The sequence below is a fragment of the Fomitopsis serialis genome (assembly GCF_022376445.1).
Source record: "Fomitopsis serialis strain Sig1Antser10 chromosome Unknown B0H18scaffold_4, whole genome shotgun sequence".
In the NCBI taxonomy this organism is placed as follows: domain Eukaryota; kingdom Fungi; phylum Basidiomycota; class Agaricomycetes; order Polyporales; family Fomitopsidaceae; genus Fomitopsis; species Fomitopsis serialis.
The window spans coordinates 1,066,419-1,091,957 of NW_025954964.1; the positions used below are offsets into that span (position 1 = coordinate 1,066,419).

Sequence of the window (25,539 nt, forward strand, 5' to 3'; positions counted from 1 at the left end):
CCGATCGACTGTCGCGGGAGCGGGGGCGGGGTCCGGGGTCCGGGCATGCGTAAGAATAGCACGGTCATAGACGCCGGAGCAGCGGTCGACGCCGACTCGACCAGACGAGGGCCTCGCTGTGGCCCGCTCGCATGCCCTTCGTCCCGTCCTCTCTCCCAGGGCCATCCTCCCTCCCCACACATCCACCCCCTGCTGCCTCTAACGACCACGACAACACGCCCGCCATGCCCTCGACGTCCCTGGGTCGCCAGCTTCGCTGCTGGCTGATCCTCGCGCCCGCACTCTGGGCCGCCTCCGCGCGCGCCGCCGGCTCGGGCACCGGCAGCACGAACACGAGTCTCGCCATGTGAGTGGCTTTGCTGCTGGGTGGGTCGTAGCGGTGGGCTAATGGCGTGGTTGAAGGATCATCTTGTATGCGATAACCGGATGTGTGTCGGCGCTGTTCTGTGTGGTCATCGTCTCCGGTGTACGTCCTTCTCTCCGTCTCGTTTTACTTCCAGACATCTGTGGCTTCGTATTCGCCCGGGGAACGTGCGACCTCATGTGCCAGTGCCGGAGACCCATCTCGACTCTCAATTTATGAGCGCATCTGGCCTACGCGCTCCGATCTTGCCTCGCGTCTGCTCGAGTACCAAGCTATGTTCTCCCGATCATTTGCTTTCCGCGCCTCCGATATGCGCGAATCCTTCGAATGGAATGCTCTGCGAGTGCATCGTGGTCTGCCAATGGTACCCCAGGTATACGCCACTACTGTGTCTAGCCTGTGGCCATTGCATGACCCCGCCAAGGCTGCGGGATGTGGGCGATACTGAGAGAGACTGAGTGGGACTCCGTCTCCGTGCCCACATTCTCTGTTCAGTGTCAATGAGACAGGAGGAGCCATGCGTTGGCTCCTAGCCCGTGGGCACTGATACCTGTCGTGGTGCTCGAGCGAACGTCGCATATCCGTGCATGAAGGTTTGTCATGGTCTCCCGTCACCGAGCACTTCTATTGTCTTTCCACTTCCATGCTGTAATTTGAGTTAATTGTGCTGTTTCCATCCATTCAATTCCATCCCGTCCTCATACACCCCATAGGCCATCCGCGCGATCCGCCATCCCGAGCGGTATGGCCCACGCACTGGCGAGGGCGAGTTTGCTAGTTCATTCCCCGGGCAATCGCGCGCCCGCGGGCTCACCAGAGCGATCCTCGACACTTTCCCCGTCGTCAAATTCGGAATGGAGACACCACAGTCAACGCAAGGCAAGGACGTGGAGATGGGCGACGTGAACAGCTACAAGGGCGACGAGGAGCGGGACAGCGCGAGCCTTGACGGCGACGACAAGTTCTCCATAGAGGAAGATGGGGGCGCCGAGCCGCATCGCGGTGCGCATGCGAACGCGCACGAGCGGCGGGTCAGCTGGGCGCCGCAGCCGCCACTCGAGCGAAAAGACGAGGGACGCGCAGGGGAGGACACCGTACAGGAGGAGGACATTACGACCACCGCACACGACCACTCTGGGACGGGCGAGCCCGTCGCGGGGCCGTCCTCGCCAACACAGCGCTCGCCGTCCGACCGCGAGCTCCCCCCGGCGCGCCCCCGCCCCCGCCCCGGGCGCTCGTCAACGCTGGGCCGCCCGATGTCCGCGCCGGCGGGCGAGAAGGAGAAGGACGTCGTGCCGGACGCAATCGGGACGGAGACGTGCCCGATCTGCATCGTGGACTTTGAAGAAGGCGACGACCTGCGCGTGTTGCCGTGCGAGGGGAAGCATCGGTTCCACAGGGACTGTGTGGACCAGTGGCTGCTGGAGCTGAGCAGCAGCTGTCCAATCTGCCGACAGGGTGCGTGTTTCGACGATCCGGTCTTCGTTCGCGAACTGCTGACTGACGAGGACGCGTGATACCTAGACTTCCAAGCCCTCGAGACGATGATGATGGCGGGCGATGTGGGTGACCATCTCGAGCCGCCGCACCCGCATTACGCGCAACGACCGCTGTCCAGCGCCGCCGCGCGCTTTTCGCGGTATCTGCGGTTCGCGCGGAGGCGGCACGGGCACCGCACCCGGGATGGGCGGGAGGGACGGGAGGATGGTAGCGGGTACGATATCACGGACCCGCCGATGCCGCTGTCGCCGGAGATGAGGTTCTGAGTCGCCCTTTGCTCTCCCGCTCCGCCGTTAGTATGTCCTCTGTGTGTACCATTGCTCTCTGTCATTGCTGATACAGAGTCTCGTCCGTCCCTAGCCGTCCTGGCTGCTTCAGTAATTTCTCGTTCGCACGGCCGTCCGTCCGGATCCGTACGGTCTGTGCGCTACGCTCCCTCCATGGCCCTTCTTCCCCCGCTTCCCCGCCAGGTCTGTATTATTGCCCTTTGCTTATTAGGACTCGGTTCTTCCTCTGTTGCTATCTGTATTCTAGTACGCCAGGATGTCATGTTGTAAAACACTATACGCGCATATATTATAGATATAGGCCGCGTCATTCACCAGCCCCCGTCATACCGCCCCAACCCAAGCCTAAAGTCGTATTTGCAGTGCTGCGCCTGGAGGCCTTGGACGCGGGACATCCATGCCCAGGTGGCGGACGGCCTGCCTATCGCAGCCCATCGCCATCGTGCTCCGGCCTCGACGCTTTGAGACTTTGTTCTGGTGCAGGGTCTACCGTGCAACAGCCTCCGCTGCCCCTCGCACACACGCCTGGGTGACGTGAAGAGCGCCGCTCCAGGTAATCACAGGGCCAGACCCACCCGTGCGCCCGCCACCACCGTCCGCATTAGGCGTGGGGCTTGCCGCATATGGGAGGTGCTGTTGTTGCGTTCCTGTCAACCGCCACTCCTCCATCTTATGACCGCGCGATGACGTCGCCCGCTGTCGCTGCGTGCGATGGGCAGCGAAATGACGCGTGGCGGGCTTGGTACGACGGATGTCAGCGGGAGCGGGGGCGGTGGTGAGGTATATAAGGACGGGCGGATGGCGGGGGTTCAGCATCACCCTCTCTCTTTCATACCCCACCCAACCCACCAGTCTTCTTACCCACCTTCACGAATATTTACCATGTCCGACACCGGCCGCCAGAGCTTGACCGACAAAGTTGGTGCTGCTGTCAAGGTTCGTACTCCCTCTAGAACGCCGTGGACTGGGCTCTCGCTGACGGCGGTACCGCTCGCAGCCCGACTCTGAGAAGTCGACCACCGAGCACTTGGGCGACAAGTTCAAGGGCAACGCCGACTCTGCCGCCTCGACGGCGCAGCCCGAGGTTAGTCTCATCTGACTTACCTGCCCGTGCGCTGTTTCTGAATTTACCGCGTTGCAGAGCCAGAAGTCGTACGGCCAGCAGATTGGCGACACGTTCTCTAGCAACTCCAACCAGAACGAGGTATGTCGCTGCGCGTGTTAACAATACCCGGTCCTGAGCTAATCGCTGTTGCTGTAGCCTTCGATGACCCAAAAGGCGAAGAACGCCATGGGTCTCGGCAACAACTGAGCGGCGCGTCTGACGCTTGCCTGGCGATTATGTATCAATAGTTGTTCGGAGGACCTCGGAGGCCTAGTGTCATGTTGTAACGATATTCGGTATCATACACGAGATTAGTATCTTGGAATCCAATACGCTGTATTCAGTTGACGTGACATTAATACCATACACGATGCCGGAACTCTCGGCGCGTACAGACAAGATTTCGTTCATGCCAAGGCAACAAACAAGTTGGTGACTCTGATCTGACTTCAACAAACGTTAACGTTGCTGCACGGTGAGCGTGTACAGATCGCTTCGCATGGGCACAAGGCCTTCAAGGTGTCATTATGTTCGGGGCCTTGTCAACACTCGACCCGGGAGAGCCTTGCTCTGTAAAGGAGGAATACGTCTGAGTGATTATCTGAATACTGAGTACTGAGTACTGAGTACTGAACTGAGTACTGAGCACTGAGTACTGAGTACTGGTACTGAGCAACAACGGAATACACACTGGCGTGACAATTAGTCGGAAAAACCACACAGTACAATTATCGCGCAGACTCTGTACGTGAACGTTTGAACGTTTGAACCCTAGCTAAGTTAGTACTCTCCTGGCCCGCAGAGGCGTACTATCGCGAAGGTTATCAATATTCCATTCACGTTTGACCCAGTACTGGTTGTGGGGGATCCCACGGACCGCGGCGCACTGGCAGGGTCCAGAGTAATGCATTGTTCAGCGTAATGCCTCCAAGAAGGGTTGCTCCGGCATAGCATGCGGTGCCGGTGAACCCGACTCGACTCGACGTGTCCTCCTTCGTGATCCAGGCATATGGAAACTGCCGATGGGGCGAGTCTCTGCAGTATTGCAGATGCACCAGACCGACCACTCCTTGTGCGATATGCGAGTATCTTCCATCCGCCCATGTTGTCTGTCAATGAGACCACAACGGTGCATTGCGGGTAGTGACAATGACACAAGAAACAGGGTATATATACTGAGACAGAATAAAGATACAACAGCCATAGGCGACTACAACATACCGTCCATATAGGCATCGTGACATTACAGGCTCTCGCTATTGCGCCCCCAAGCTCGTGTCGCTCCGGTTCGACGGCACCCGCGTCATGTAAGATGTCAGGGGTATCGTGAGCGCGTTTTGGTCTTGAAGCGCCTGTGCCTCACGCGCATGGGCTTGCCGTACGTAGGCGTATCGCTGGAACGGATTGAGCGCTTGCAGGAACTGCACACCGATCTGTTTTTGCACGATGTGCAACGAAGGATGCGCATGCACTGCTTAGTGGCAATGGAACTGGACGGATAACAGCTACTCACTGGATATAGGCGTAGCTCGTTGAAGATATCGATCGTCAGGTCGCGGACAATCTCGGACTGGTGGAACAGCCCAAAGGAGAGGGGTAGGAGGCCATTGATATGTGGTGGCATGTATGCCAGCAGCTAAAGACGGGAGTCGGCGATGAAATTCTCATCAGTTCCCTGCCCTGCTTCAGTACATGGAACTTGATTTACCTGAGTGACCTGGTCGTAAGTCTGCACATTCGCAGCAATCGTACGCATGATCAGCTCGGCTTCTCCGTCAGACATCTTCCTGGCGTGTCGTAACCGCCAGAGCTGGTGTACAATGTCGAAGCCCTGAATCGGGTCGGTGGCGAGCATCTGACGGAAATCCTACGCACGGGACGGGTAAGGACAGATTCGCTACATTAGGAGACGGGATAACACTCACGATTTGGTATAAGGTGTAACTCTCTGTCCTCCGCCATGCATCGATCCTTGCTGTGTTCAACGCAATTTCCCGAGAACATGTAGCCTCGTCCAGGAAGCTGGTCCCTGCGCCTAGCCTCCTCCCGTCAGGTCGCTCAGAGTAGGACGCCGAGGGCCATCCTATCATAGTTGACCCCATTGTGTCTTCTTCATACCGTGCCGCGAGTCGTATGAAGCGCATCAAATACTCGGTAAACCGTGCGCGCACATGCGCCTCGCCGTAGTGAGCCGCAATAGCAGCGAGGATCTGCATGAACACGACAACTCCAATCAGCATATGTAATGCAAAGGCTTGAGCAAGATACGCACATCCTCGATGAAGAAATTGTCCGGGTTGTTGTCTGCTTTCCCTGCTACGAACTCAGAACGCGGGGCTGCGCCCGCATCCTTGCTCGTCCTCACGCTGTCTTCATCTATGCTGGGCCCGCCCTCTGCACGGATGGTCCCGGTGCGCATGAGTAGCTGACTCTGCGTGTTGGCAGGGGCAGCAGGGTGATTGATGTGGATGTCGCGCGACACGACCATACGACCGGTGCTGACGTCGCAGAGGAGGTCCCAGTTGCCAGAAGCCTCGAATATAGGGTTCGTCACGCCAGCGATATAACCCCCTTCTCTGTTCAAGCTTGTCAAAGGAATTGAAACCGGAATATGAGGAAGAGACGCACATGCACTCCCATTCTTCCCTGTTCGTCAGATTTGCGTACGGAAAGGCGCGTTTAATGAAGCCATGGAGGACGATCCCGCAGCCGCTCCCCAGAGCACATGCGGAGAGAACGTAAGAGGCCACCTGCCCTGCGGGTCGATGGTGTCCAAGGAAAATGATCCTCTTCGCTGTGATGAGTGCGTTGAAGAGAACGATGATAGGTGCTGTTGAGGGACCGGATGAATGGAGATGTGAGTGAAGCGGTCCAGTAAGAGAGGCAGACGGGGAAGAGAAGGTTTGCACGAGTTGAATGAGGGAGTACTGCAATCAAAGCATTCAGTGATAGGGCAACGAACATATTGAGAGCATACGAACGTCTCCGACCTCCTCCGGGAAAGTCGAGAGGGGAACCTTGACCGGGAGACGGTGGTCGTTGAACTCGACCGTTGCCGGGAAAAAGTGCGAGTCTTTCAGCAGGCTCATGGCAACGCCTGCCGCAGGCGGGACGGGCGGCAAGTCTTCCCTGCGACCATGCGAGGAAGACGATGCATCCGTGGACGCCCTGCCACGATACGTCACACCGTTCTGCAGACCGCCTGCCGCGCCAGCCACGACCTGATCCAATCCGCTCTCGTTCCCGACCCACACAGCGCTTCCGTCCAGTGAGAACGATGCATCTGTGGGCGAGTACTTCTTGCCGTCTCCCCTACGTACTTCGTTCTCGTCCCGCACTCGCCCTTGCAATCCATCTTCAAGACTGTTTTGACTTCCGGTCGAAGCGCTTGCTTTGTGCCCTTGGCCCGCACGCGCACCGAGCGCGAACGGTTGCGCAGTGACAGGCTCGCGATCACCGAGGGCTTCCTGGATGAAGTCGTCGAACTTCTCGAGGAAGACGTCCTTACGCTCGGACGTGCGCATGATCAGCTTCTCGTATCGGCTGAGTGAGGGGGCCATAGATATGTCCATGCTGTTGACGGCGTCGAATAGTCGCGCGAGACAGTCTTGTGAAGGGTTAGAGAAGTAGTCGTCCAGAGCCATCAGGAGAACGGGCTGCAGACGCGATGGTCGGTCAGTACTTAGTGAGTACTTCGGGCAAAAGAGGAAGCAATGTGTACGCGCCTTGAATATCTGGATAAATGGATGGCGCGTGCATATCGCCATGGCCTTCACGATTGCACCTCTAAGAGTACGTATTGGAGATGCTTCTAGAGCAAGGGACGCACACGCACCTTCGTACAGTCTTATCCAACTTCGTCCGTACGAGGTTCAGGACATATAGCAACTCCGGCTGCCCATCATTCGCGTTCTCGCCTTCCACATCCGGGTCGCCATTACGCGCAGGCTCGAGCGCGAGCACGGGTGCGATTGTGTTGAAGTGCGTCTGGTTGAGGAAGAAGATCGTCCAATCCTCTGGCTGCCTCTCGGCGCCGTCTGGCAGCATCAAGTTTGCGAGGAGACTAGCCACAAGCGTTACGACGTCGGCCACATGCGATCTCACACTTGAACACCACTCACCCCTCATCCGTCCCGAGTGGTTGAGGGAACTGGTACGTCAATTGTGCTCCTCGGTCAATATCGAAGTCGGCGAGAAGAACGAAGGAGCAGTGATGAGCATCTCCAGCCATCGAAGGAACAGTCATTCAAATCCCAGATCACCAATAGTGGACCCTGCCACGAAGTAAGTAGTCCTGGAAAGTTGGGAAGCCCGACTTGGTCGCTGGGCTGAGATGGCGTAAAGAGGCCTCAGCAGACAGAGCAGCAGTGTTTCATGCAGTGACGAGACTGAAGCATGCAGAACGTTCAGGCCGAGTGCGGGGGCTCTAAGTAGGTCTGTACAACTTGAAGATCGCGCTCATGGCATGGTAGCTATTTTAGCGCCCATATGCTAAGATCGCATCGCGATCCCGGTGTGGTTGAGTAGCCACATGGACCAGGCAGACATAGCTAAGCGTGCATTCAGCAATAACCATTCATAGCGCATAGCAGCTTGCAGGGTATACCGACGGTGGATTGAATGTGTATAATATCATGCGACAGAAACAGGCAATAGAAAAATAGTGCAATGACTGTAGTGATTAATGGGTGGGTGGGTGCAGTGTGCAGGCAGTCCGAGGAGCGAGCGAAAGTCCGAGCGAGCATTCCAAGAGGGGTCAGGGCAGTAGCACACGCCGCGGCGCGAGCCTGCTGGCGTATGGTCAGATTATTAGAACAGGCGGGCTGCCCGGACAGATAGCGATAATGACACACATCCACAGTCCATTCGGCTACTTACAGACCGCGCACGCAGCCATCGCTATAGACCACCGTCCAGCACGCCTCGCACGTCGTCCACCTGCCCGAGGTCCGCCAAGAAGGGGCACAGATCCGTCAGCTCGGTGTCGTGTGGGTCGTTGAACCATGATGAGACTGGTACAGCGTTGTTGGGGTGGAAGATGTATGACGCAGGAGAGTTGTCGATGATGATTGTATCTGCGATTGGGCGACCGAGCTGTGATAGATCCTGCACAGAACAGTTGTGAACGAACAGCGGTGCAAGAATAACCCACCCAACAAACCTTCACGTAGTTCCCGCGGTGGTTGTAGCAGCTCTCCCGGAACAGGCGGTGCGTCACAACACGATGGATGTCCAATTTGTCGAGAACGGGGTCGGCGTACTGTAAGGAACCTTAATTTCGGCCCCAATTTGTGCATATGTGCATCAAGACGTCACGAACCTTGCTCAGACTCGCAGTGAACACGACAACTTCGTAGATCTCGCCCATCTTCTTGAGGAAGTTATCCACACCCGGACGCTTGATGACGTACACGTTGTGCCAGTGATACTCAATCTCGACAGGCACGACATAGTCTGCCTGCTGTATCGACTACACGCTGTGTCAGGACGTGCGAACGTCGGACGACTCAACGCGTGACACACCTTGAAACTACTGTGGACCAATGTCTCGTCCAGATCCAAAACAAGACATTTGCGTCCTTGATGTTTCGGAAGTATCGGGGGCAGCAACGGTCTTGGGACTCCGTCCTACATCGAAGGGAAACCAGTCAGCCCGGACAAATGGCATGTAAGAGAACCTGAGAACGCACAGGACCTATTGGGATGCCAGCGCCCCCATTCATTATTAGCCGCTCCTCCTCATCCTCGATATCATCCAGAGGTCCCTGGTCCTCCAAATCTTCGTCCTCCGTAAAGCTTGTCGAGCCATCGCTCTCAGTGCCAGACTCTCGCCCCTGCGAATGGACATGATCATGCGGGGTCTCTTCCCCAGTCGACCCTGGCGGCTGCACGGCGCCCGAAGTCATCCCTTCCGTCTCCTCGGGCGGCAACAGGGACTTCGTCGGCGTGGGCGGAAAGATCACCTCCGGGTCCGCCTCCTGGTCTGTCTGCGTAGGTATTGTGAGCGGATTCAGTGTCGGGGTCGATTCCTGCGGACTGAACACGTCGGGCTGGGGTGGGTGCACCGGTTGCTCGGGGGCAACACCCGCCGTCGGTTCTCCCGTGGACAGCGGCGGGGGCGGTAGCTCCTCAGCCTCCTTAGCCGCCTGCTTCTCCTTGAGTGCGGCGGTGCTGGTGGTTGCTTTTGGCTGCTGCGCGGGAGGGTACAGCTCGTCCTGGAGGCGCCGCTGGGACGGGCCGACGCAGGGCACGAGGACGTGGAAGATCTTGACGAACAGCGACTGCCTCGCCCGCTTCGTCTTCGAGTGCGGGGAGCCGGGCTGTTCTGCGGTGGTGGACATCGTGTGCGTACCGTCAGACGCAGACTTGGCGTCCTTGCGTCGGAGGGAGTGCGTGCGTGTGTTGAGCGTGGTGTCCAAGGAGCCCTTATCCTTCTCCGGGTCCTTAGGTCCGTCGGCAGCATCCGTACCCGAGCGGCTCGTGGTCGGCTGAGAAGACTGAGAGGGCGTCGGTGCGTGCGGTGGTGCCAGCATGGCGGAGGCCTGGCCGGAGCCGGTTGCACCTTCGGTGGTCGGGTGTTCCGCTGCGCCTCCAGCGGCGCCGTTGGCGGTCGCAGGGGTGATCCTCTCTTGCTGGTTTTGGTCATGAAGGTGGGTCGTAACGGTATTTTGGGGCGACGTCTCCTCTGCAAGCTGCGAACTGGCTGGCTCTCCCTCCAGCTGCTTTCCCTTAGCGCCCTGCGAACGCGTCAGTACTCGGGGCACGACGAAATGGGACCACGCACTGTAGAACCTGGATCGTCCGTTGAAAGAGGCGTTGCCATCAGAAGGAGCGCAGAGGGCAGTTGGGTATTAGAGAGGGAGAGCGGAGGAGAACAGCGTCGAGCCGTCTTGGGTCGGCGCGTTGCATCGTGTTTGCGTGAGAACGACAGCCACCTTATATGGGCACACGCGCGCTCGATACTCTAATTCGGCACACCAGCCACCTCCATTTCACAATTCCGCTGACAGGCACCTGCAGGACGCATGTGTGGCCCATGGGATCATCCCCGGACACAGGACCACTGACCGCAGGCGAAGGCGAACACAAGAACTACAAGCAACGAACAGTCTACAGTACGTAGGCAAGCCGACGGCCTGGCCAAGCCACCCCAGTCACCCGTGAGCATCACAGCAGTGCAGACTGCGCGAAGTCGAAGTGATGCTATCCCAGATGTTGGTTCCAAAGGAGAATAGCACAAGGACCACATTCAGAGGACCATGCCATCGCGATCACGTCCACGGTCAGAGAGATATTCTGTGATCCATGCCAAACAAGGTAGCAACCCCAGCGTGTCTTCTGCAAGGACTGTGGTGCGTCGCTGCTATACATCACCAAGATCGTGTGCAATACCACACGGGCGCGAAGCTTCCGTGCCTCGAGGGATAGAATGAGCAGTTGGGCGCAAGTTCTTGGGAATAAGTTGTCTTTCGGGGCCGTGCAAGCTTGCGGAGATTGTTTATTTAATGCGTATGGGGCTGAATGGAGACGAATGTTTTGAGTAGGCGACCGGACAAGGTTTACAATGCGTCCGTTCGTGGGTAAGTAGATAACGGAGCATTCCATCCGACCTGAGCTCGAGATTAACCCAGACGCAAGCACTTAGCAGGCGTAGATCCAACCGTGACCAGATACGAACACGAACCAGGTGAGAGACTCCCGCCTGAAGATGCCCTGTATATCACTGAAGCAACGATCTTCTCATGACAGTGCAGTTCGCAGCGAGAATGGACGACAGAGTATAGCACCCAAATCGAATGATCGACATTGACAAGCTGACTATGATTTCAATCGTAGTGCGCCGGCACGACAGGGAACGCACAGATGTGAACCAGGTGGTGAACTTGGAGAGCAGAACAGAGAGGCCTCTAGATCCAAGTTGGTCCGACCGGACAATAGAGAAGAGCTCTGGCGCGTGAAGAGCACAGGGCAAGTGAGAGCAGAGAGAAAGCGGCTGAGTCAGCGACCGAAAGCTGAGGAGGCGGCAGGGCTCGGCAGACGGCGATTGCCGGGAGTGCGGGTGCGGGGAATGAATCTCCGCCACGCGAGGATTCTTACTAATACACGCCCGCCATCTGAAAGCCTACAGTGCAGATTGCCCATGTTGGGACACGCCCCATATCACCCTCAGCAGCCCCCGCCGCCCTCAGCAGCAGCCGCGCCTGCCCCCGCCCCGCCCCCCAACGCCAACCCATCCGAACACAATGCCATCCACCACCAGCACCCGCCCCCGGGCCAGCCCCAGCCACCAGGTACCTTTCAGACTCTCCGGCTGCGCGACGACCCTCCCGCCGTGACCCAGCCCGCCCCATCGCGAGGCAGGAAGCGCAAGACCCCGCCAAACGCAAACCAGGACGCGCAGCCCGCGCAGACAGCCCCTCCTCCCCCCGTTCCCATCCATCCGCACCCTGGACCACCCCCTCCAGGCATGCCCCCGCACCTTCCTCCCCCGCACGCCCTCATGCCCCCTCATCCGCACCATCTCGGTGCCCCGCCGCCCCTCCCGCACGGCTACCAGTACCCCCACACCCCGGGGACTACACGCCGGGAGGCATGCCGCCTCCGGGTCCGCCAGGTGCCCCGCCGCCCGACGAGCAACAGCAGCCACCATCGCCAACTCAGGGCGGATCAGCTGGGCGCCCGCTCAGCCAGAGCAAACGCGCAGAGCAGAACCGGAAGGCGCAGCGCGCATTTAGGGAGCGGAGAGACCAGTGCGTATTCCCCTTTGTCTTCATCTCACCGTTCGTCCTGACATCGCCCCTAGGCATGTGAAGGCGCTCGAGTCGCGGTCGCAGCTCCTCGACGCCGCGCTCGCATCTGCGGACGAGGCGAATCGGCGCTGGGAGGAGTGCCGCGCGCTCGTGGACAGCTTGCGTATCGAGATCAACACCCTCCGAGGCCACATAAGTGCACTACAGGAGGAGAACGGCAAGCTGCGCTCGGCGCTCGGACCAAACGCCCCCGAGGCTGCAGGTGTCGCGCCGTCCGTGACCGTATCCGCATCTGCTCACGAGCAGTCGGCGGGAGAGAACAGACCAAACGGCGAACATCAGGGTGGTGCGGCGCGGGAAGGCGGGAAAGACTGATGATCACGAATCCAACGCGTTTCCTTCGACTGGGCTGTAGGTCGTATCCTAGTAGACACGTTCTCTTGTACGAGCTTTTTATAATAACTAAATTTCGACATCGAATGTCCCATATCGTGTGCCATTCGTGCGGAATTCTAGGAGTCCAAGTACATTGCAGCGACTTCGATGAATACAGGGGTAATACTATTACGGGCGCTCAGACGCGTCTGGCGCCGAGGGACGCTCTCGCTGTGTCTTCTACTTACCATCCAGCCATGTCGCAGGCCAAGGAGAACAGCCATGGCTCACAGCGGACAGACCACCAGTCAGCGAAGCGAGGTTTGTCTCTCCCATCTAGCTGAGATCACGGAACCAATCCCTCTGTAGGTCCAGCGCCGCTCGTCAAGTACTACCTGGTCGCGTACAACGTCCTCTCGACCCTCGGCTGGGGCTACGTCCTCGTCGCGACCCTCGCCCACCTCGCGGGCCTCGACGCGTCCTCCGATGCCCAGGCGAGCTTTCTCCCCGCCGCCTTCACGCGGTACCTCCCCATCATCCCCCGACTGAGCGGTGCACGTCACCGCCTCGAAAAGAGCGTTCCACTCGCGCTCGTCCCGCTAGTGCGCCGCGCGTGCACGACCTATGCCGCGGTTGGCTACCAAACGTCGGTGGTGCAGAGCTTCGCGGTGCTGGAGGTGCTACATGCGCTCCTGGGGTGGGTGCGCAGCCCAGTCGGGACGACGGCGGCGCAGGTGGCTAGTCGGCTCTACTTGGTATGGGGCATCACCGCGCAGTTCGAGGAGGTGCGTTCTTACCTTCGTGTATACGGAAGCCGCGCTGAGACAGGAGCCAGACACGCACGCACCCCCTGTACGCGAGCATGGTCCTCTCGTGGTCCCTCACCGAGGTCGTGCGCTACAGCTTCTACGCGTGCTCCCTCCTCGGAATCGAGTCCAAGCCACTGCTCTGGCTGCGCTACACGCTCTTCTACGTCCTCTACATCACGGGTGCGGGCTCCGAGGCCGGTCTCATCTACGCGTCTCTCCCGTCCCCGCCGCCAACCATTCCCTTCCTCTCGTCGGAGTGGTACGGGTGGATACTCCCGCTGTCCTGGCCGCTTTCGACCCCGCGGTGGCTCGAGGCGCTGCATGACGACATTAGGTGCTTCATGTTCTTGCTTTGGTGGCCATGTGAGTGATCGTTCGACTGAAATTGACGGGTGCGGCTGGGCTGATGCGTTGATTTCTGTGCAGCGCTCTATGTTCTCTACACGTATATGATGAGACAGCGGAGGAAGGTGCTTGGGACTGGGCGAGGGCGGACTCTCGGAAAGAAGCCAAAGACTCTCTGAACCCGGTTGGATGCCTCCTCTCACATGCATGACGGTCTACGATGTTCTGCCTACTGACTACAAAAATAATCTGATGAACGGCGTCTCAGCACAAAAGCACCCGTCACGACAGAACGATCACGGCGGGTCTTTGTTGTTCACACTCAGCGCGAAGCCAATCCGGTTGCCCGGATAGTCGTATATCGAGTACCCTATGCGGTGCGTGAAATGAGTGCCCGGACTCGCTTCGATTGCAGTGAAGAGCATACTCACAAGACTTCAAGAACTCATCTCCTATTTCCAGCCATACCTCGTTCACATACGCCTCGACAAAGATAGAGCGAACAACACTCACCGATGATCGCAAGGTTATCTGGGAAACCCTGTCCGAGCGCGAGGATGCCGCCCACACAGTCCCTGTACGCCGGGCCGCCGGCACGCTCGTTCAGTCAAGGGCTGGATGTGAGACGTGCAAGGGTGTGTACCACTCACGGAGAGGCAGCCGAGGTCCGGCCGAGATTGAAGTCGGCAGGATCGACGCTGTAGGCCCGTCCGCCGAAGGTGAGAGTGACGGCGAGAGGAGTGTCGCAGGGGTAGGTGTAGAAGCCTGCTCCGGCGGGGATGTGTACGTGAGAACGCTGCGCGGCTGTCAGGGGACGTCAACTAACCTGCGCCGTACTCCAAAGCTTGTTTGGAGCCAGGGATCTGTGAAGAAGAAGAATGTAGGTTTACAGGCGGCCGGGTATCCGCTGTCAGGGATTACTGCTTACCAGGGCGTAGAACTGGGAAGTGACGTCGTCTGGTAGGTATATTAACGTCGTGCCTGTGTCGATGGCGGCAGTCAAGTTCGCAGGGACGCCTTGCCATTGGTTGACGGCCAACTTATTGAGTCCGAGAGACCAGTAGGTCTATGCCAGTGTTCATATTTGCACAAGCACAGGAAAGGGCGGGGCGGACTTACGCGTGATACAACCGGACTCCAGGTAATCGGACCAATGGCCTTCGTCGTATCGAAACACCCAAAACACACCTCACCACCGGCCGCCTGGTCTCTCTGCAAGTGCACCGCGAACGCACCCGACGCAACCTGCTTGGACGTCATCAGGTTCTCGAAGAAAGTGGGCTGCCTGCTCTGCGCGATGCTTCCGAACGCCAGACCGAGCAGTCCGTCGGACGGGGCGTCGTAGAAGTCCTCCGTCTCGCTCTTCACCGCGCCAAATGTCTGTTGCGCGACGGAGAGCGGGCCGACGCTGACCACGTCCTGGGCGAGTGAGCCAGAGACCTTGCCCGCGCCGTAAGATACGGAGAATCGCTGACCGAGGGTGTGGTAGGAGGAGCTCTCGTACGCACGGAAGGAGTCGCCAGCACAGGAACGACAATTGACGGGTACCCAGAGGTCCGCGGAGCCGGTGTCGATGTCGACGGTGAGGACTTGACTAGGACTGTGCGAGCCGAACTCGAGGTTGCCGTAGTACAAGATGTCCATGCCGCCTGCTACGTCGTCCGTCAGCGCCATCTGTGCTGTCCCGGGGATCTGCACAATTGGTCGCGGTCCGCTCGCGTCGTCTAAGCTTTCAGCGAAAGGCAAGAGATAGAACTGCGATTGTGATACGGCAAGGGTGGTGTTTCCAGTGGTGTTACTTGCGCTGGCAGCGTTGGTGCGAGCAGCACTTGTGGCGTTGGCAGCCCCGGTGGTGTTTGTGACGGTTGCGTTCGTACTGTTCAGAGCACCGATGAGCGGGTGAGTGAAAGGCGCATATCCCTTCTCCGGATGCGTGTCGGGGTTGAGACCCACGCCGGACAGGAATTGTTCTGCCTGTGCGTACTTGCCCAGAAGCCCGCTGATTTCTGCTGTCTGTCAACGATGCGTCAACCAGCCGAGTGTGGTATTGGAGCATTTTCAAGGCATACCGCATAGGTAGGATCGAAGACATGCGGTGTGTCTGCGTTTCGCTGCGCAAAGGGTCGGCCAGCAGACCGCTTGATCTTCATTATATATCCAGCTGTGCTGTTTTCGGGGGGGAAGAGGTTCAGAGGACCAGCATAGCAGTTCAATACCAAGGAAACAACAACGGCCAGGCGGCCAGAACATAACCCCATCGAGGGGAAGCGATGTCGAAGAGTTGATGCACCTGGCAAGTGGACATGAATCCGGGCGTGAAGGCATCTGGCCCACTCTTATAATATTCTGGCATGAGCTGGGCTGGCAGCGGCTTGCGTACAAACTTCTGTGGCCCGGGCTAGACATTCGAGTTTGGACGAGGGAGCGTGGGCGACAGCCGCCGCACAATGCGCCCGCCGGTCGATCTGGGATCTGCGGTGATCGAGATTGGATGGTGGCAGTAATATCTCATGTCCAGTCACAATCCGGCAGACTTCCGGGGCGCACAACATCCCGTGCCAGTGTTCTGAGTCTTATTCTGACTAATATACCGCTGCGAGGTGATTATGTTCAGCGTCCTCGTAGCTTCGCATCTCACTGAACCATCCTGACATGGAGCAGAAGTGGAGAGCCTGGCCGTGGAGAAGAGGCAGCGACTTGCAGACGCGATCCCAAAGGAATGGGTCCCCTCCTCAACGCCTGCGCCACATCGACTGGACGTGACGGGACTGCCCCGAGAGAGCGGTATCCTGTCTGACAGAGAGATAGAGATCACCGAAGTCACGGATGTAGACACTCTGTTGAGGAGACTCGCAACAGCAGAATGGTCCGCGGTGGAAGTCACCACTGCGTTCTACAAGCGAGCCGTAATCGCACACCAAGCTGTAAGACTTCTCGCCCATTACGCTGTTCGTGTCTTATGCGAGTGGTAGGTGAACTGCTTGACGGAGGTCTTCGTCGAGAAAGCCTTGGCGCGTGCAGCAGCACTGGACCAGTTCCTGAAGACGAACGGCAAGGTCGTCGGACCGTTGCATGGCTTGCCCATCTCGCTGAAGGACATGTTCAATGTCAAAGGCATCGAAACCACACTTGGTAGGCATTAAATGCTGCACATAGCATCTCGATTCTAAGTATGACGACATCAGGTTATGCCTCCTGGGTTGGCAGGTACGCCCAGGAAGACGCAGTCATAGTCGAAGCGCTCGTCGAATGCGGCGCCATCCCATATGTGAAGACGAATGTCCCTCAAAGCGTAATGGTAATATCACGCGTGAACGATTTGACAACACTCTCACTGACAGGAATGCCCCATAGTGGACCGAGACGCACAACCTACTGTTCGGCCGTACGGTCAATCCGTATAATCGCTCCCTCACATGCGGCGGTTCAAGTGGCGGAGAAGGTGCACTGATCGCCCTCAAAGGCAGTGTGCTTGGGGTCGGTACTGACCTTGGAGGGTAAGCCCCACAGCATCCAACAAACGCATATCATAGCGCTTAATGTGCCTCTGCAGCTCGATTCGCATACCGGCGGTTTACAATGGCATCTACGGCCTCAAGCCGTCTTACCACCGTCTCCCCATCCACGGCTGCGTCGGCCCGTTGGAAGGCCAGGAATGCGTACGCGCAGCGGCGGGACCATTGTCTAGCAGTCTCAGCGGACTGAAGACGTTCATGAAGGCTGTACTCAGCACTCAACCATGGTTCAAGGATCCCTCAGTAGTCCCCATGGAGTGGAATGAGAAACTGTATGCGCTTGAAAGGCATGGCAGAGGCGAGCAGCTGTGCTTCGCTATTATGTGGGATGACGGCAAGGTCAAGCCGCACCCACCACTGCAGAGGGCACTCCGGATGGCGAAGGAGGCATTGACCGCTGCGGGCCATACAGGCACATCATCTTGCTTGATCTGGCGAACGTCGAAGCTGATTTGCTTCCTCCCCAGTGACCGACTGGGAACCTCTGAATCACTATGAGTTCGCCAGGCTTGCTGTATGTTCCCCGTGCTCATCAAGGATACCAGACATATTCTGACACAGTACCCTGCCGACAGAACACAATCTGGCGCGCCGGCTCCCGCCGCGACATACAATCCCACGTCGCTGAGCACGGCGAGCCGCTCCTCTCGGGCATGGGCACCGACGAAGACACGTCCCCGGGTTTCTTCACCGGCGATGGCGCGAAAGACGTGCATGCATACGAGCTATGGCAGCTGCAGAACAAGCTCTTCAACATGCGCAAGGCGTATCTCGAACACTGGCAGAAAACTGCCAGCCAAACGGGTACTGGGCGACCGGTGGATGCTATCATTTGCCCCGCATCGGCGAGCGTTGCTGCGCCTCACGGGCAGAACCAGTAGGTCTCTTCTAATCGGTGAGTCCTTGGACTTCGCGTGCTGAGCGGGATGAAGGTACACGAACTATACCACGGTGTGGAACACCCTCGACTACGCTGCGACGGTGTTCCCTGTCACGAAGGTGGACGCACGGGTGGATGTCAAGTCTCCGCCGCATTCGTTCCACAGCTCTATCGACAAGATCTACCACGGCATGTGTACGTGGTCGTGGTGTCGTCTTCCCTCCCACTCGAGTTCACTCGCTTCGATGTAGATGATCCTCAGGTATTCAACGGTATGCCGGTGGGTCTTCAGCTGGTCGGAAGGCCCCTCGAAGAAGAGGCTGTCCTCGCGATGACGGAGATCGTGATTCAGGCCCTCGGGAAGATCGGAAAGGCACGTTTGTAGCGGAGAACATGTTTCGGGAGACGTGTACTTCTAGTCCACTTCGGATGTATTGCAGGTATATGGCATGATCGAGGCTCGGTGAGGGCCGTTCGGTTTTCTCCTGCTGTTCTTAGGGCCCTGTATCCCGAGGCGACCGGGAAATGTCCTCCACTTGCTGGAAGACTCACCACTGGACGTCGTTCTGTGCTGGCGTCTTACGCCAGGCCTCAAATCTGCAAGAGTCAACATCCGGGCAAGCTTCGGTCATACCGGTCCAGCGCTCCATGTCAGGCGGTGTGCTTACCGCACGCCGCCAGTAATCCGACGGTGGCGCGATCGTTCATGGGCACCCTGCCGCAGGATGTGCGCGACCAACGATCTGACCAAGGGGAACGTCGTCTAGTGCGGCGTCGTCTTCGGAGAGGATTCCTTGCTGGCAGGCGCCGACGCGGAAGGTAAGTTCCACCGACCATGGATGGTGATCGAGTGATCCAGATGTCCTCAATTCGACTCCTTACTTCGAAACACTAATTCCCGGGCGAATCGGAAAATGACTGGATGTCGTCCTATCGCCGCACCCCTCAAACTACACACGGCTTGGGCCTTACGGACGAGCTCCAACATGACCGACCATATAAGAGAAGGTAGGGCAGCACTCACAGAACACCCACCGACCAGCTAGCAGAACAGCAACCGGAACCTCACAGCATGCCTTCTTACCTCGTCACCGGAGCCAGCAGAGGCATCGGCCTCGGCATAGTGACGAAGCTCGTGAGTATCTTGTCTTCCACTCAAGCACGCAGCGGTCACACAGAACGTCCGCTAACAACTGCCCGACAGCTCCAAGACCCAGGGAACTTCGTCATCGCCGCGGTGCGCAACCCCGAGTCTGAGAGCATCGCGACGCTCGGGAACGACCACCCCAAGGCGCGGTTCGCCGTCGTCCAGCTCGACTACTCCGACTACGCCAGCATCGGAAAGGCTGCCGCAGAGGTAGCGCACCTCCTCCCCGCCGGGCTCGACTACCTCATCAGCAACGCGGGCGTGAGCTTCCAGGAGAGCGCGAGCTTCGAGAGCATGTGCGGCGTCCACCCCCGACTGGCGTCGAGTCACACGGCTGACGGTTCCAGTTCATTCTGACAGAGACCTGCAGGTGTTTGAGGAAGAGCTCCGCGTGAACACCGTCGCGCCGATCGAGGTCGTCCGCCAGTTCCTCCCGCTGGTGCGCAAGGGCACCGCGAAAAAGGTCGTCTTCGTCAGCAGCTTCAACGGCTCGCTCGAGTTCGCACCGACCGTCGCCACCTTGACGATCACCTATGCGATCACGAAGGCCGGGCTCAACATGTAAGTAGAAAATCATAACGCGGGCATACACGTCCCTGACACGTTGCGCACGTAATTAGCCTCGCCCGTAAATGGGCCGCGGTCCTGTACCAAGAGGGGATCACGACGGTCGTTCTTCACCCCGGTGAGTGCGCTCTTTCCTGTAAGTATGCACAAACCGCTGACGACTGCGCCGGACCAGGCTGGGTGGAGACTGAATTGGGTGTGACCATCAAAGACTGGTGGGCGGAGCGCAACCCGGACCTGAAGCCCATCACCGTGCAGCAGTCCGCGGAGGACACCCTGAAGGTCATCGCGGAGGCCAAGCTCGAGGAGAAGATCAAGCTGTACAACCACACTGGGAGCGTGATCCCCTGGTGATAGGCTTCGCTTTGGTCCGCATACTTTAGTACCGGCTATGTGCTATCTCGATCGTGACGAACGTATGTCTCTAGCTAATACCCAAATGACGGTGAGATTAGTATGGTGTTCCATCCTACATTGTTCGATGTCACGCGTGAACAAAGCGACTCGGCCCCAAAAGGCGACAGGAAGCAAAGGACAGGGCGGTCTCGCCGAAGATTCCCATGGCGGTATAACCGCTACGGACCACCCAAGCGACGCGCCCTTCACGAAGGAGGGGGAGGATTCGGCGAGGCTGGCTGGCCGAAAGGTGTGTAGATCCAGAGGCCGTTGACTTCCCAGTAGGCCTCTGTGAATGCTTCAGGGTTGTTGTTGACCACTAAGCACGCATATACGTAAGCCTAAAACATACTGAAAGCGATGTTGATTACTTACAGTCGGTACACGACCCAGGACAGCTACTTGTAGGGTAGGCGCTCCCTGCCCAGTCGCCCTGCTCGGCCGTCAGCATCTCGCTCGCGTCAGAGAGCAGAAGATACTCACGCAGAACGTCAAATCAAACACGAACTGGTGCGCATTGAAGTGCTCCTCATAACCGCACTCTGCGCTCATGGGGAACACCGCATACGGCTCGCCCCAGCTCGCGTCCGGGCTCACACCCGCGACCGCAGCGACGAGCGGATAGCGCACGGCGAGGGGCACGCTTGCCACGTCCTCCCTGCTCCAGAACCACGCGCGGATGCCGGTCGCGTTCCCGCGCTCGACGGCGAACCAGCCGCCGCCCGCGCCGTTGAAGTCGGCGCCGTACGAGAGCGGCGCGCCGGAGACGCCGCAGCCCTGGTTCGAGTTGTAGTCCGCGTCGCAGATCGTGGAGGTGACGGAGCCGGACATGGTGCGCGTCGCCGGCATGGTGCAGCCCGGCGAGGTGTGCAGAGACATGAGGTTCCCAGATTGGAGGTTCACGCCTGGAATGCATTAGACGGGGGTGGGCTCTGCCGCAGGGTGCGTACCTTCGATAATGTCGATCTCGCCGCCGTCGGGCCAGGGCCCAGTCTGGCTGAGCGACCAGAAGGCGGGCCAGGTTGCGCATCCCTGGGGCATGTGCTGGAGGTCGAGCACGGCGACGGAGTCGGAGTACGCCTTGTTGGAGAGGATGCGATTGCTGTTGCGACCGAGGGCGCCGTTCGCGACGACGTTGGTGCTGTCTGCGCGCAAGACGAACTTGTCCAGCGTCGCTGCAAAGAACGTGAGGACCAGCATCAACGGACGCGCGGAAAGGAGCGAGCAGACGCGTGCGCACCGTAGGTGAGGTTCTGGGAAACGGCGGTTCCGAGGTCAACATAGTTGACGTCGCCGTTGGTGGGGTCGGCGATGGTTTGCCATGTCCAGGTGCTGAGGAACTCGGTGCCAACATACGCGTCCGCGAGGGTGTAGAGTTGCGCAGCGGCCACGGGTGCGAGTGCGGCCGCGAGGAGGGAGAGGGCGGGACGCATGCTGGCAGGGAGCGCGGGCTGACCTGGAGCACGGGACGGCCTGAGTAGAGAAGGATATTAATGGAGGAACGGGCAGGCAACGCAAGAAGGAGTACACACCGTCCACGGGGAACCACCGTCGTCCCAAATTGGATGACAGGGTGAAGAGGAAGCCCGATCGTGGGTGCACTCCCTCTTGGCCTGTCTCCCGTGGTGCCCGCCACGATGTCATGCGCCCGTACTGGACTTTCTATGTCTACGAAAAAAGAACGTATCTGCGCCCTCTTGTCATGGCGGCGAAATCATTCTGTTCGCTTCCCATGCGCGATAGAACCAGGTACAGAATTTGAGCAAACACCGTCGGTCGGGTTTGTGGGCCCTTTAATCCCAGGAGGAAGTCGAATGAGGTAGCGAGCTTTCCGTGACTGTGAAGATCAGGGACTCGGGGGACATGTCCTGCGCTCGCTCCTCGTTTGGCCATTGATCTTCGGAGACGCTGTAGCCGTACACAAACGCGACTCGCAGCTATGCGGATGAGGACCGCAGCGCAACCTTGGGTGCTCAGCAACCGGCAAGCTTTTGCCTGTTCCTCTGCGAGGCCACGCAGAGACCTGCTGGGCTGTCCGTACAAACGATGAACACGGCATCGGCATGTAACGCGCCGTGGTTGACTTACTGGCTCACATATTCCTCACGCTGCCCATGTAGCTCACATTGTCGCACGCATGGCTTGTGCACAGTGCTCTTGTGGAATCGGTGGCACTCCGCTCGGGGTGTATCTCGGCACCTACTAAGACTTCATTTCATCTACTGCCTATGCTTCCGTACACGGGACAGTCACGGGTACGTCCAGAATCTGCGTCGCAGTCACCGCAAGAAGCACACAGACAAATGGGAGGTCGTCATGACTAAGTACATATGTTATGCGCAAGGAGTGGCCTGAATTTGTCGTGGGCGAAGAATTCTCGAAGCGCCCGTGTTCCTTGCACGCTCGATCAGTCAAAATGAATTTGACGGCCATGACGCTACGCCCAGGCCGTGCTTCGACGCGACCACCACTCGCGCAGACGGCCTGACTGCGCCGCAGTGAGCTGCTATGTTTCCCGACGCCGACATTCACAGTACATAGACATGCCCAATCCCAGACAGCCCTATCCCCTTCTCCTTCTCATCGCCTGCTCTTGCTTCTTCATCCTCTGCGCCTTTCTCTACGTCCGGCCCTACATCGCCTCTGCAGTCAGTCCGTACAGGCCCGTACATGACCCATACCAGCATGTGTACGCTTCAGGGTTCGCCTGGTTCGTGACTAGGACTGCTCACGTCGATACGCACGCAGGACCCGCTACGCACTCGCCGACAAGTATGTAGGCAACGACTTCTTCAACCACTGGATGTGGGAGAGCGTCGACGACCCGACGCACGGCCGCGTCAACTACATCGACAAGTGGTCAGCCAGGCGCACCAACCTGTCTTTCGGTGCGTATCCGCCATCGCACCAACGTCGTCTCCTCACCGCCTTTTTGTCTACTCTGCAGCATCCGATACGAAGTTCGTAATGCGCGCAGACCATACGAACCGCGTCCAGCCCAACGCACGCGGGCGTGACAGCATCCGCATTCACTCCAACAAGGCCTACGGCGACTCGGTCACGATACTCGACGTCTCGCACATGCCCGAGGGCTGCGCGACCTGGCCCGCCTTCTGGTCGCTCAGCCAGGCAGGGCCCTGGCCCTCCGGCGGCGAGATCGACATCATCGAAGGTCCGTCCCTCTCTCCTCATCCGCCCCCACATCCCCGCTAACCCAACGACCCAGGCGTGAACCTCCAGGTCGGCAACACCATGTCCCTCCACACGCTCCCCAGCTGCGTGATGCCCGCAGAGCCCGCGCGCGCGCACACCGGCACGGCGCTCTCCACGAACTGCGACACGCGCGTGAACTACAACCAGGGCTGCGGCGTCGGCGGCCCGCCCGCGTCGTACGGCGCGCAGCTGAACGCGCGCGGGGCGGGTGGTTCGTCATGGCGCGCTCGAAGGAGGACGGGGTCCGGGGGTGGTTCTGGGGAGGGACGACCCGGGCGTGCCACGGGAGATCAGAGGTGGGGAGGAGACGAGGGAGGTGAGCCCGAGTCCGGCGTGGGGCCTGCCGGTCGCGCATTTCCCGATGGGGAGGGAGTGCGACTATCAGTCGCATTTCGATGAGCATATGTTCGTGTTTGACCTGACGTTCTGCGTGAGTACACTTTTCTCCTTCGAGCAGAACCGTCGGACTGATTGAGCGGACTGACGTGCAGGGTGACTGGGCCGGGAACGCATACCCGACGAGCGGGTGCAGCGGGTCGTGCGTTGATTGTACGTGAATCCCTATCCAAGACGCCTATCGTCCGTGGGTGCTGATCTGGCGCGCTGCAGTGGTCGATAACCACCCGGAAGCGTTCGTCAACGCGTACTGGGAGGTGAACTCGCTCCGCGTTTACACTCCTGCGTCATGAGAATGTACTGGCCGCCTTTCCGTGTGCATGGGTTCTAACAGCGGCATGGACACTGACACTGGTGATATACGATTCACTAAGTTATTTGACACCTCTACCTCTTATATGCCCCACGTCAGCGCCTCACCATATTCCCAGAATTCGAATACTCGATTATGATGTTCCGGACAACGTCTTCGACGACCCCCGAATCGCCGCTGATGGTGAGTGTCAATGCGTTTGGGCCACGATAGGCAGTATGTTCCAGTCATCACTTCTTCGCACAGCCAGGACCCGCCCTTCGGTGGAGCGAGCCATTTCTTTGAGACGATGCGGTCGATGCTGCTAGTTGTCCCAGCGATGTGTCTGGAAGCTTGACGGCCGCAGGATGCCCTGACAGAGACATGATGTTGGCGAGATATCATCCCTGGTCACAACAACACTACCAGGACAGCGACGGACAAAGCGCGACAAGTTCCTGCATATGTACTTATCACCAAGGGAGCACATCCCCAGTGTGGCTGTACAGCTTGATCTTTTCCTCCAGCTTGGCCTCCTTGATGACCCTCAGCGTGTCCTCTACAGACTGCTGCACCGTGATGGGCCTCCGATCCGGGTCGCGCTTCGCCCACCAGTCTTTGATGCCCGGGCCTGAGCCAGTCTCCACCCACCCTGGCCGGAGTCGTCAGTGTCGTCAGCGTACTCGCAGTGAAGAGCGCACGCACCAGGGTGAAGGGCGAGCGTCGTGATCCCCTCCTCGTACAGGACAGCGGCCCACTTGCGAGCGAGGCTACGGGCCCGGTCGGTGAGAAAAGCGAATGACTGCACGGTGGATCGTACTTACATGTTGAGCCCGGCCTTCGTGGCCCCATAGGTGATCGCCAGAGTGGCTAGGTTCGGCGCCAGCTCGAGCGAGCCGACGACGGTGCTGACGAGGACGACCTTCTTCGCCGCGCTCTTGCGCACCAGCGGGAGGAACTGGCGGACAACTTCGATCGGCGCGACAGTGTTCACTCGCAGCTCCTCTTCGAAGAGCTTCAAATCACTGCAGGGCGCGAACATCAGTCACGCAACTGCACAACGGTCGATCGTGAACGCCAAACATGGTCTCGAAGCTCGCGCCCTCCTGGAAGCTCACGGCGGCGTTACTGATCAGGTGGTCTAGTCCGGCAGGCAGGAATTTGGCGGCCTCGTCGGCGGCCGGCGCGATGCTGGCGTAGTCGGAGTAGTCGAGTGTGATGACGGCGAACCGCGCCTTGGGGTATTCGTTCCCTAGCTTTTTGATGCTTTCAGCCTCGGGATTGCGCACCGCGGCGATCACGAAGTTCTCCGGGTCTTGGAGCTATCGAGCAGCCACAGTCAGTACAGTGGCCATTCCTCTTTGACCTGCGTGGAAACTGTCACACCCACAAGCTTCGTCACTATGCCAAGGCCGATGCCCCTGCTGGCTCCCGTGACGAGGTACGAAGGCATGCTGCGAGATTTCGGTCGGTTTGCTAGCTAGTCGACGGATGTTCTGTGAGTACTGTCCTCCCTGGACCACCGGTCCTTCTCTTATACACTGGTCCTCCAATCCATCTCATATGGCCATCACGATGACCGTTGGGCAGGATGAGAG

The 25,539-nt window shown here is 58.8% G+C and overlaps 12 protein-coding genes across 12 annotated transcripts; 7 read left to right on the plus strand and 5 right to left on the minus strand.

The window, feature by feature from the left end:
• The first annotated feature begins 88 nt into the window (after positions 1-88).
• On the plus strand, positions 89-2,479 carry B0H18DRAFT_976726 (uncharacterized protein). Its single transcript, XM_048044187.1, has 5 exons — positions 89-346; positions 403-466; positions 1,078-1,822; positions 1,889-2,160; positions 2,225-2,479. The coding sequence occupies exons 1-4, from the start codon at positions 132-134 to the stop codon at positions 2,128-2,130; spliced, it is 1,266 nt and encodes a 421-aa protein (XP_047899292.1). The 5' UTR covers positions 89-131; the 3' UTR covers positions 2,131-2,160; positions 2,225-2,479.
• A 492-nt stretch (positions 2,480-2,971) lies between these two features.
• B0H18DRAFT_976732 (heat shock protein 9/12-domain-containing protein) lies at positions 2,972-3,635 on the plus strand. The gene is made up of 4 exons (XM_048044188.1): positions 2,972-3,087; positions 3,149-3,235; positions 3,293-3,355; positions 3,413-3,635. Exons 1-4 carry the CDS (start codon positions 3,034-3,036, stop codon positions 3,461-3,463), a joined length of 255 nt encoding a protein of 84 aa, XP_047899293.1. The 5' UTR covers positions 2,972-3,033; the 3' UTR covers positions 3,464-3,635.
• Positions 3,636-4,280: 645 nt separating this feature from the next.
• B0H18DRAFT_1207220 (mesa protein) lies at positions 4,281-7,681 on the minus strand. Its single transcript, XM_048036211.1, has 11 exons — positions 7,378-7,681; positions 7,092-7,319; positions 6,982-7,042; positions 6,238-6,912; positions 5,885-6,183; positions 5,529-5,832; positions 5,182-5,466; positions 4,965-5,123; positions 4,770-4,892; positions 4,361-4,689; positions 4,281-4,310 (listed from the first exon to the last, which is right to left on the minus strand). Exons 1-10 carry the CDS (start codon positions 7,500-7,502, stop codon positions 4,513-4,515), a joined length of 2,436 nt encoding a protein of 811 aa, XP_047899294.1. The 5' UTR covers positions 7,503-7,681; the 3' UTR covers positions 4,281-4,310; positions 4,361-4,512.
• Positions 7,682-7,849: 168 nt separating this feature from the next.
• Positions 7,850-10,152, minus strand: B0H18DRAFT_976737 (HAD-like domain-containing protein). The gene is made up of 6 exons (XM_048044189.1): positions 10,041-10,152; positions 8,947-9,993; positions 8,780-8,884; positions 8,577-8,726; positions 8,418-8,516; positions 7,850-8,362 (listed from the first exon to the last, which is right to left on the minus strand). Exons 1-6 carry the CDS (start codon positions 10,077-10,079, stop codon positions 8,156-8,158), a joined length of 1,647 nt encoding a protein of 548 aa, XP_047899295.1. The 5' UTR covers positions 10,080-10,152; the 3' UTR covers positions 7,850-8,155.
• A 1,224-nt stretch (positions 10,153-11,376) lies between these two features.
• On the plus strand, positions 11,377-12,486 carry B0H18DRAFT_976743 (uncharacterized protein). Its single transcript, XM_048044190.1, has 3 exons — positions 11,377-11,781; positions 11,814-12,006; positions 12,060-12,486. Exons 1-3 carry the CDS (start codon positions 11,397-11,399, stop codon positions 12,379-12,381), a joined length of 900 nt encoding a protein of 299 aa, XP_047899296.1. The 5' UTR covers positions 11,377-11,396; the 3' UTR covers positions 12,382-12,486.
• A 141-nt stretch (positions 12,487-12,627) lies between these two features.
• On the plus strand, positions 12,628-14,147 carry B0H18DRAFT_976744 (tyrosine phosphatase-like protein). The gene is made up of 5 exons (XM_048044191.1): positions 12,628-12,702; positions 12,751-13,166; positions 13,217-13,553; positions 13,617-13,912; positions 13,978-14,147. The coding sequence occupies exons 1-4, from the start codon at positions 12,639-12,641 to the stop codon at positions 13,712-13,714; spliced, it is 915 nt and encodes a 304-aa protein (XP_047899297.1). The 5' UTR covers positions 12,628-12,638; the 3' UTR covers positions 13,715-13,912; positions 13,978-14,147.
• Positions 13,832-15,685, minus strand: B0H18DRAFT_1082368 (aspartic peptidase domain-containing protein; the record flags this gene model as incomplete). The annotated part of the gene is made up of 8 exons (XM_048031523.1): positions 13,832-13,905; positions 14,049-14,110; positions 14,186-14,300; positions 14,362-14,398; positions 14,464-14,601; positions 14,655-15,259; positions 15,365-15,548; positions 15,605-15,685. The coding sequence occupies 8 exons, from the start codon at positions 15,683-15,685 to the stop codon at positions 13,832-13,834; spliced, it is 1,296 nt and encodes a 431-aa protein (XP_047899298.1).
• A 360-nt stretch (positions 15,686-16,045) lies between these two features.
• B0H18DRAFT_1207225 (general amidase) lies at positions 16,046-18,425 on the plus strand (the record flags this gene model as incomplete). Its single annotated transcript, XM_048036212.1, has 10 exons — positions 16,046-16,052; positions 16,197-16,459; positions 16,508-16,667; positions 16,721-16,833; positions 16,890-17,032; positions 17,089-17,462; positions 17,518-17,564; positions 17,626-17,927; positions 17,983-18,125; positions 18,182-18,425. 10 exons carry the CDS (start codon positions 16,046-16,048, stop codon positions 18,313-18,315), a joined length of 1,686 nt encoding a protein of 561 aa, XP_047899299.1. The 3' UTR covers positions 18,316-18,425.
• Positions 18,426-19,002: 577 nt separating this feature from the next.
• B0H18DRAFT_1114383 (uncharacterized protein) lies at positions 19,003-19,998 on the plus strand (the record flags this gene model as incomplete). The annotated part of the gene is made up of 5 exons (XM_048033106.1): positions 19,003-19,065; positions 19,135-19,373; positions 19,438-19,638; positions 19,698-19,762; positions 19,820-19,998. 5 exons carry the CDS (start codon positions 19,003-19,005, stop codon positions 19,996-19,998), a joined length of 747 nt encoding a protein of 248 aa, XP_047899300.1.
• A 248-nt stretch (positions 19,999-20,246) lies between these two features.
• On the minus strand, positions 20,247-21,473 carry B0H18DRAFT_1114384 (concanavalin A-like lectin/glucanase domain-containing protein; the record flags this gene model as incomplete). Its single annotated transcript, XM_048033107.1, has 5 exons — positions 20,247-20,359; positions 20,416-20,473; positions 20,524-20,945; positions 20,991-21,215; positions 21,281-21,473. The coding sequence occupies 5 exons, from the start codon at positions 21,471-21,473 to the stop codon at positions 20,247-20,249; spliced, it is 1,011 nt and encodes a 336-aa protein (XP_047899301.1).
• A 1,110-nt stretch (positions 21,474-22,583) lies between these two features.
• B0H18DRAFT_1082371 (glycoside hydrolase family 16 protein) lies at positions 22,584-23,942 on the plus strand (the record flags this gene model as incomplete). The annotated part of the gene is made up of 7 exons (XM_048031524.1): positions 22,584-22,750; positions 22,789-22,928; positions 22,988-23,212; positions 23,267-23,429; positions 23,518-23,683; positions 23,745-23,802; positions 23,863-23,942. 7 exons carry the CDS (start codon positions 22,584-22,586, stop codon positions 23,940-23,942), a joined length of 999 nt encoding a protein of 332 aa, XP_047899302.1.
• Positions 23,943-24,414: 472 nt separating this feature from the next.
• B0H18DRAFT_1082372 (uncharacterized protein) lies at positions 24,415-25,394 on the minus strand (the record flags this gene model as incomplete). The annotated part of the gene is made up of 5 exons (XM_048031525.1): positions 24,415-24,593; positions 24,647-24,711; positions 24,766-24,966; positions 25,025-25,263; positions 25,332-25,394. The coding sequence occupies 5 exons, from the start codon at positions 25,392-25,394 to the stop codon at positions 24,415-24,417; spliced, it is 747 nt and encodes a 248-aa protein (XP_047899303.1).
• Between the last annotated feature and the right edge of the window lie 145 nt (positions 25,395-25,539).

What these genes read in the sequence shown, in the direction of transcription:
- B0H18DRAFT_976737 (XM_048044189.1), bottom strand. Translation starts at nt 10,079, where the DNA reads ATGGCAACGCCTCTTTCAACGGACGATCCAGGTTCTACA. An exon ending in CTGGCATCCCAATAGGTCCT is followed by an intron (nt 8,885 to 8,946) that starts GTGCGTTCTCAG and finishes CCTTCGATGTAG; the next exon opens with GACGGAGTCCCAAGACCGTT. An exon ending in ACCGCGGGAACTACGTGAAG is followed by an intron (nt 8,363 to 8,417) that starts GTTTGTTGGGTG and finishes TGTTCTGTGCAG; the next exon opens with GATCTATCACAGCTCGGTCG.
- B0H18DRAFT_976726 (XM_048044187.1), top strand. Translation starts at nt 132, where the DNA reads ATGCCCTTCGTCCCGTCCTCTCTCCCAGGGCCATCCTCCCTCCCCACA. An exon ending in ACGAACACGAGTCTCGCCAT is followed by an intron (nt 347 to 402) that starts GTGAGTGGCTTT and finishes GCGTGGTTGAAG; the next exon opens with GATCATCTTGTATGCGATAA. An exon ending in CTGTCCAATCTGCCGACAGG is followed by an intron (nt 1,823 to 1,888) that starts GTGCGTGTTTCG and finishes CGTGATACCTAG; the next exon opens with ACTTCCAAGCCCTCGAGACG.
- B0H18DRAFT_1207220 (XM_048036211.1), bottom strand. Translation starts at nt 7,502, where the DNA reads ATGACTGTTCCTTCGATGGCTGGAGATGCTCATCACTGCTCCTTCGTT. An exon ending in ACAATTTCTTCATCGAGGAT is followed by an intron (nt 5,467 to 5,528) that starts GTGCGTATCTTG and finishes GTGTTCATGCAG; the next exon opens with ATCCTCGCTGCTATTGCGGC. An exon ending in GTTACACCTTATACCAAATC is followed by an intron (nt 5,124 to 5,181) that starts GTGAGTGTTATC and finishes TCCCGTGCGTAG; the next exon opens with GATTTCCGTCAGATGCTCGC.
- B0H18DRAFT_976744 (XM_048044191.1), top strand. Translation starts at nt 12,639, where the DNA reads ATGTCGCAGGCCAAGGAGAACAGCCATGGCTCACAGCGGACAGACCAC. An exon ending in CCACCAGTCAGCGAAGCGAG is followed by an intron (nt 12,703 to 12,750) that starts GTTTGTCTCTCC and finishes ATCCCTCTGTAG; the next exon opens with GTCCAGCGCCGCTCGTCAAG. An exon ending in GTTCTTGCTTTGGTGGCCAT is followed by an intron (nt 13,554 to 13,616) that starts GTGAGTGATCGT and finishes ATTTCTGTGCAG; the next exon opens with CGCTCTATGTTCTCTACACG.
- B0H18DRAFT_976732 (XM_048044188.1), top strand. Translation starts at nt 3,034, where the DNA reads ATGTCCGACACCGGCCGCCAGAGCTTGACCGACAAAGTTGGTGCTGCT. An exon ending in CCTCGACGGCGCAGCCCGAG is followed by an intron (nt 3,236 to 3,292) that starts GTTAGTCTCATC and finishes ACCGCGTTGCAG; the next exon opens with AGCCAGAAGTCGTACGGCCA. An exon ending in GCAACTCCAACCAGAACGAG is followed by an intron (nt 3,356 to 3,412) that starts GTATGTCGCTGC and finishes CTGTTGCTGTAG; the next exon opens with CCTTCGATGACCCAAAAGGC.
- B0H18DRAFT_976743 (XM_048044190.1), top strand. Translation starts at nt 11,397, where the DNA reads ATGTTGGGACACGCCCCATATCACCCTCAGCAGCCCCCGCCGCCCTCA. An exon ending in CCCTCATCCGCACCATCTCG is followed by an intron (nt 11,782 to 11,813) that starts GTGCCCCGCCGC and finishes CACGGCTACCAG; the next exon opens with TACCCCCACACCCCGGGGAC. An exon ending in TTTAGGGAGCGGAGAGACCA is followed by an intron (nt 12,007 to 12,059) that starts GTGCGTATTCCC and finishes CATCGCCCCTAG; the next exon opens with GCATGTGAAGGCGCTCGAGT.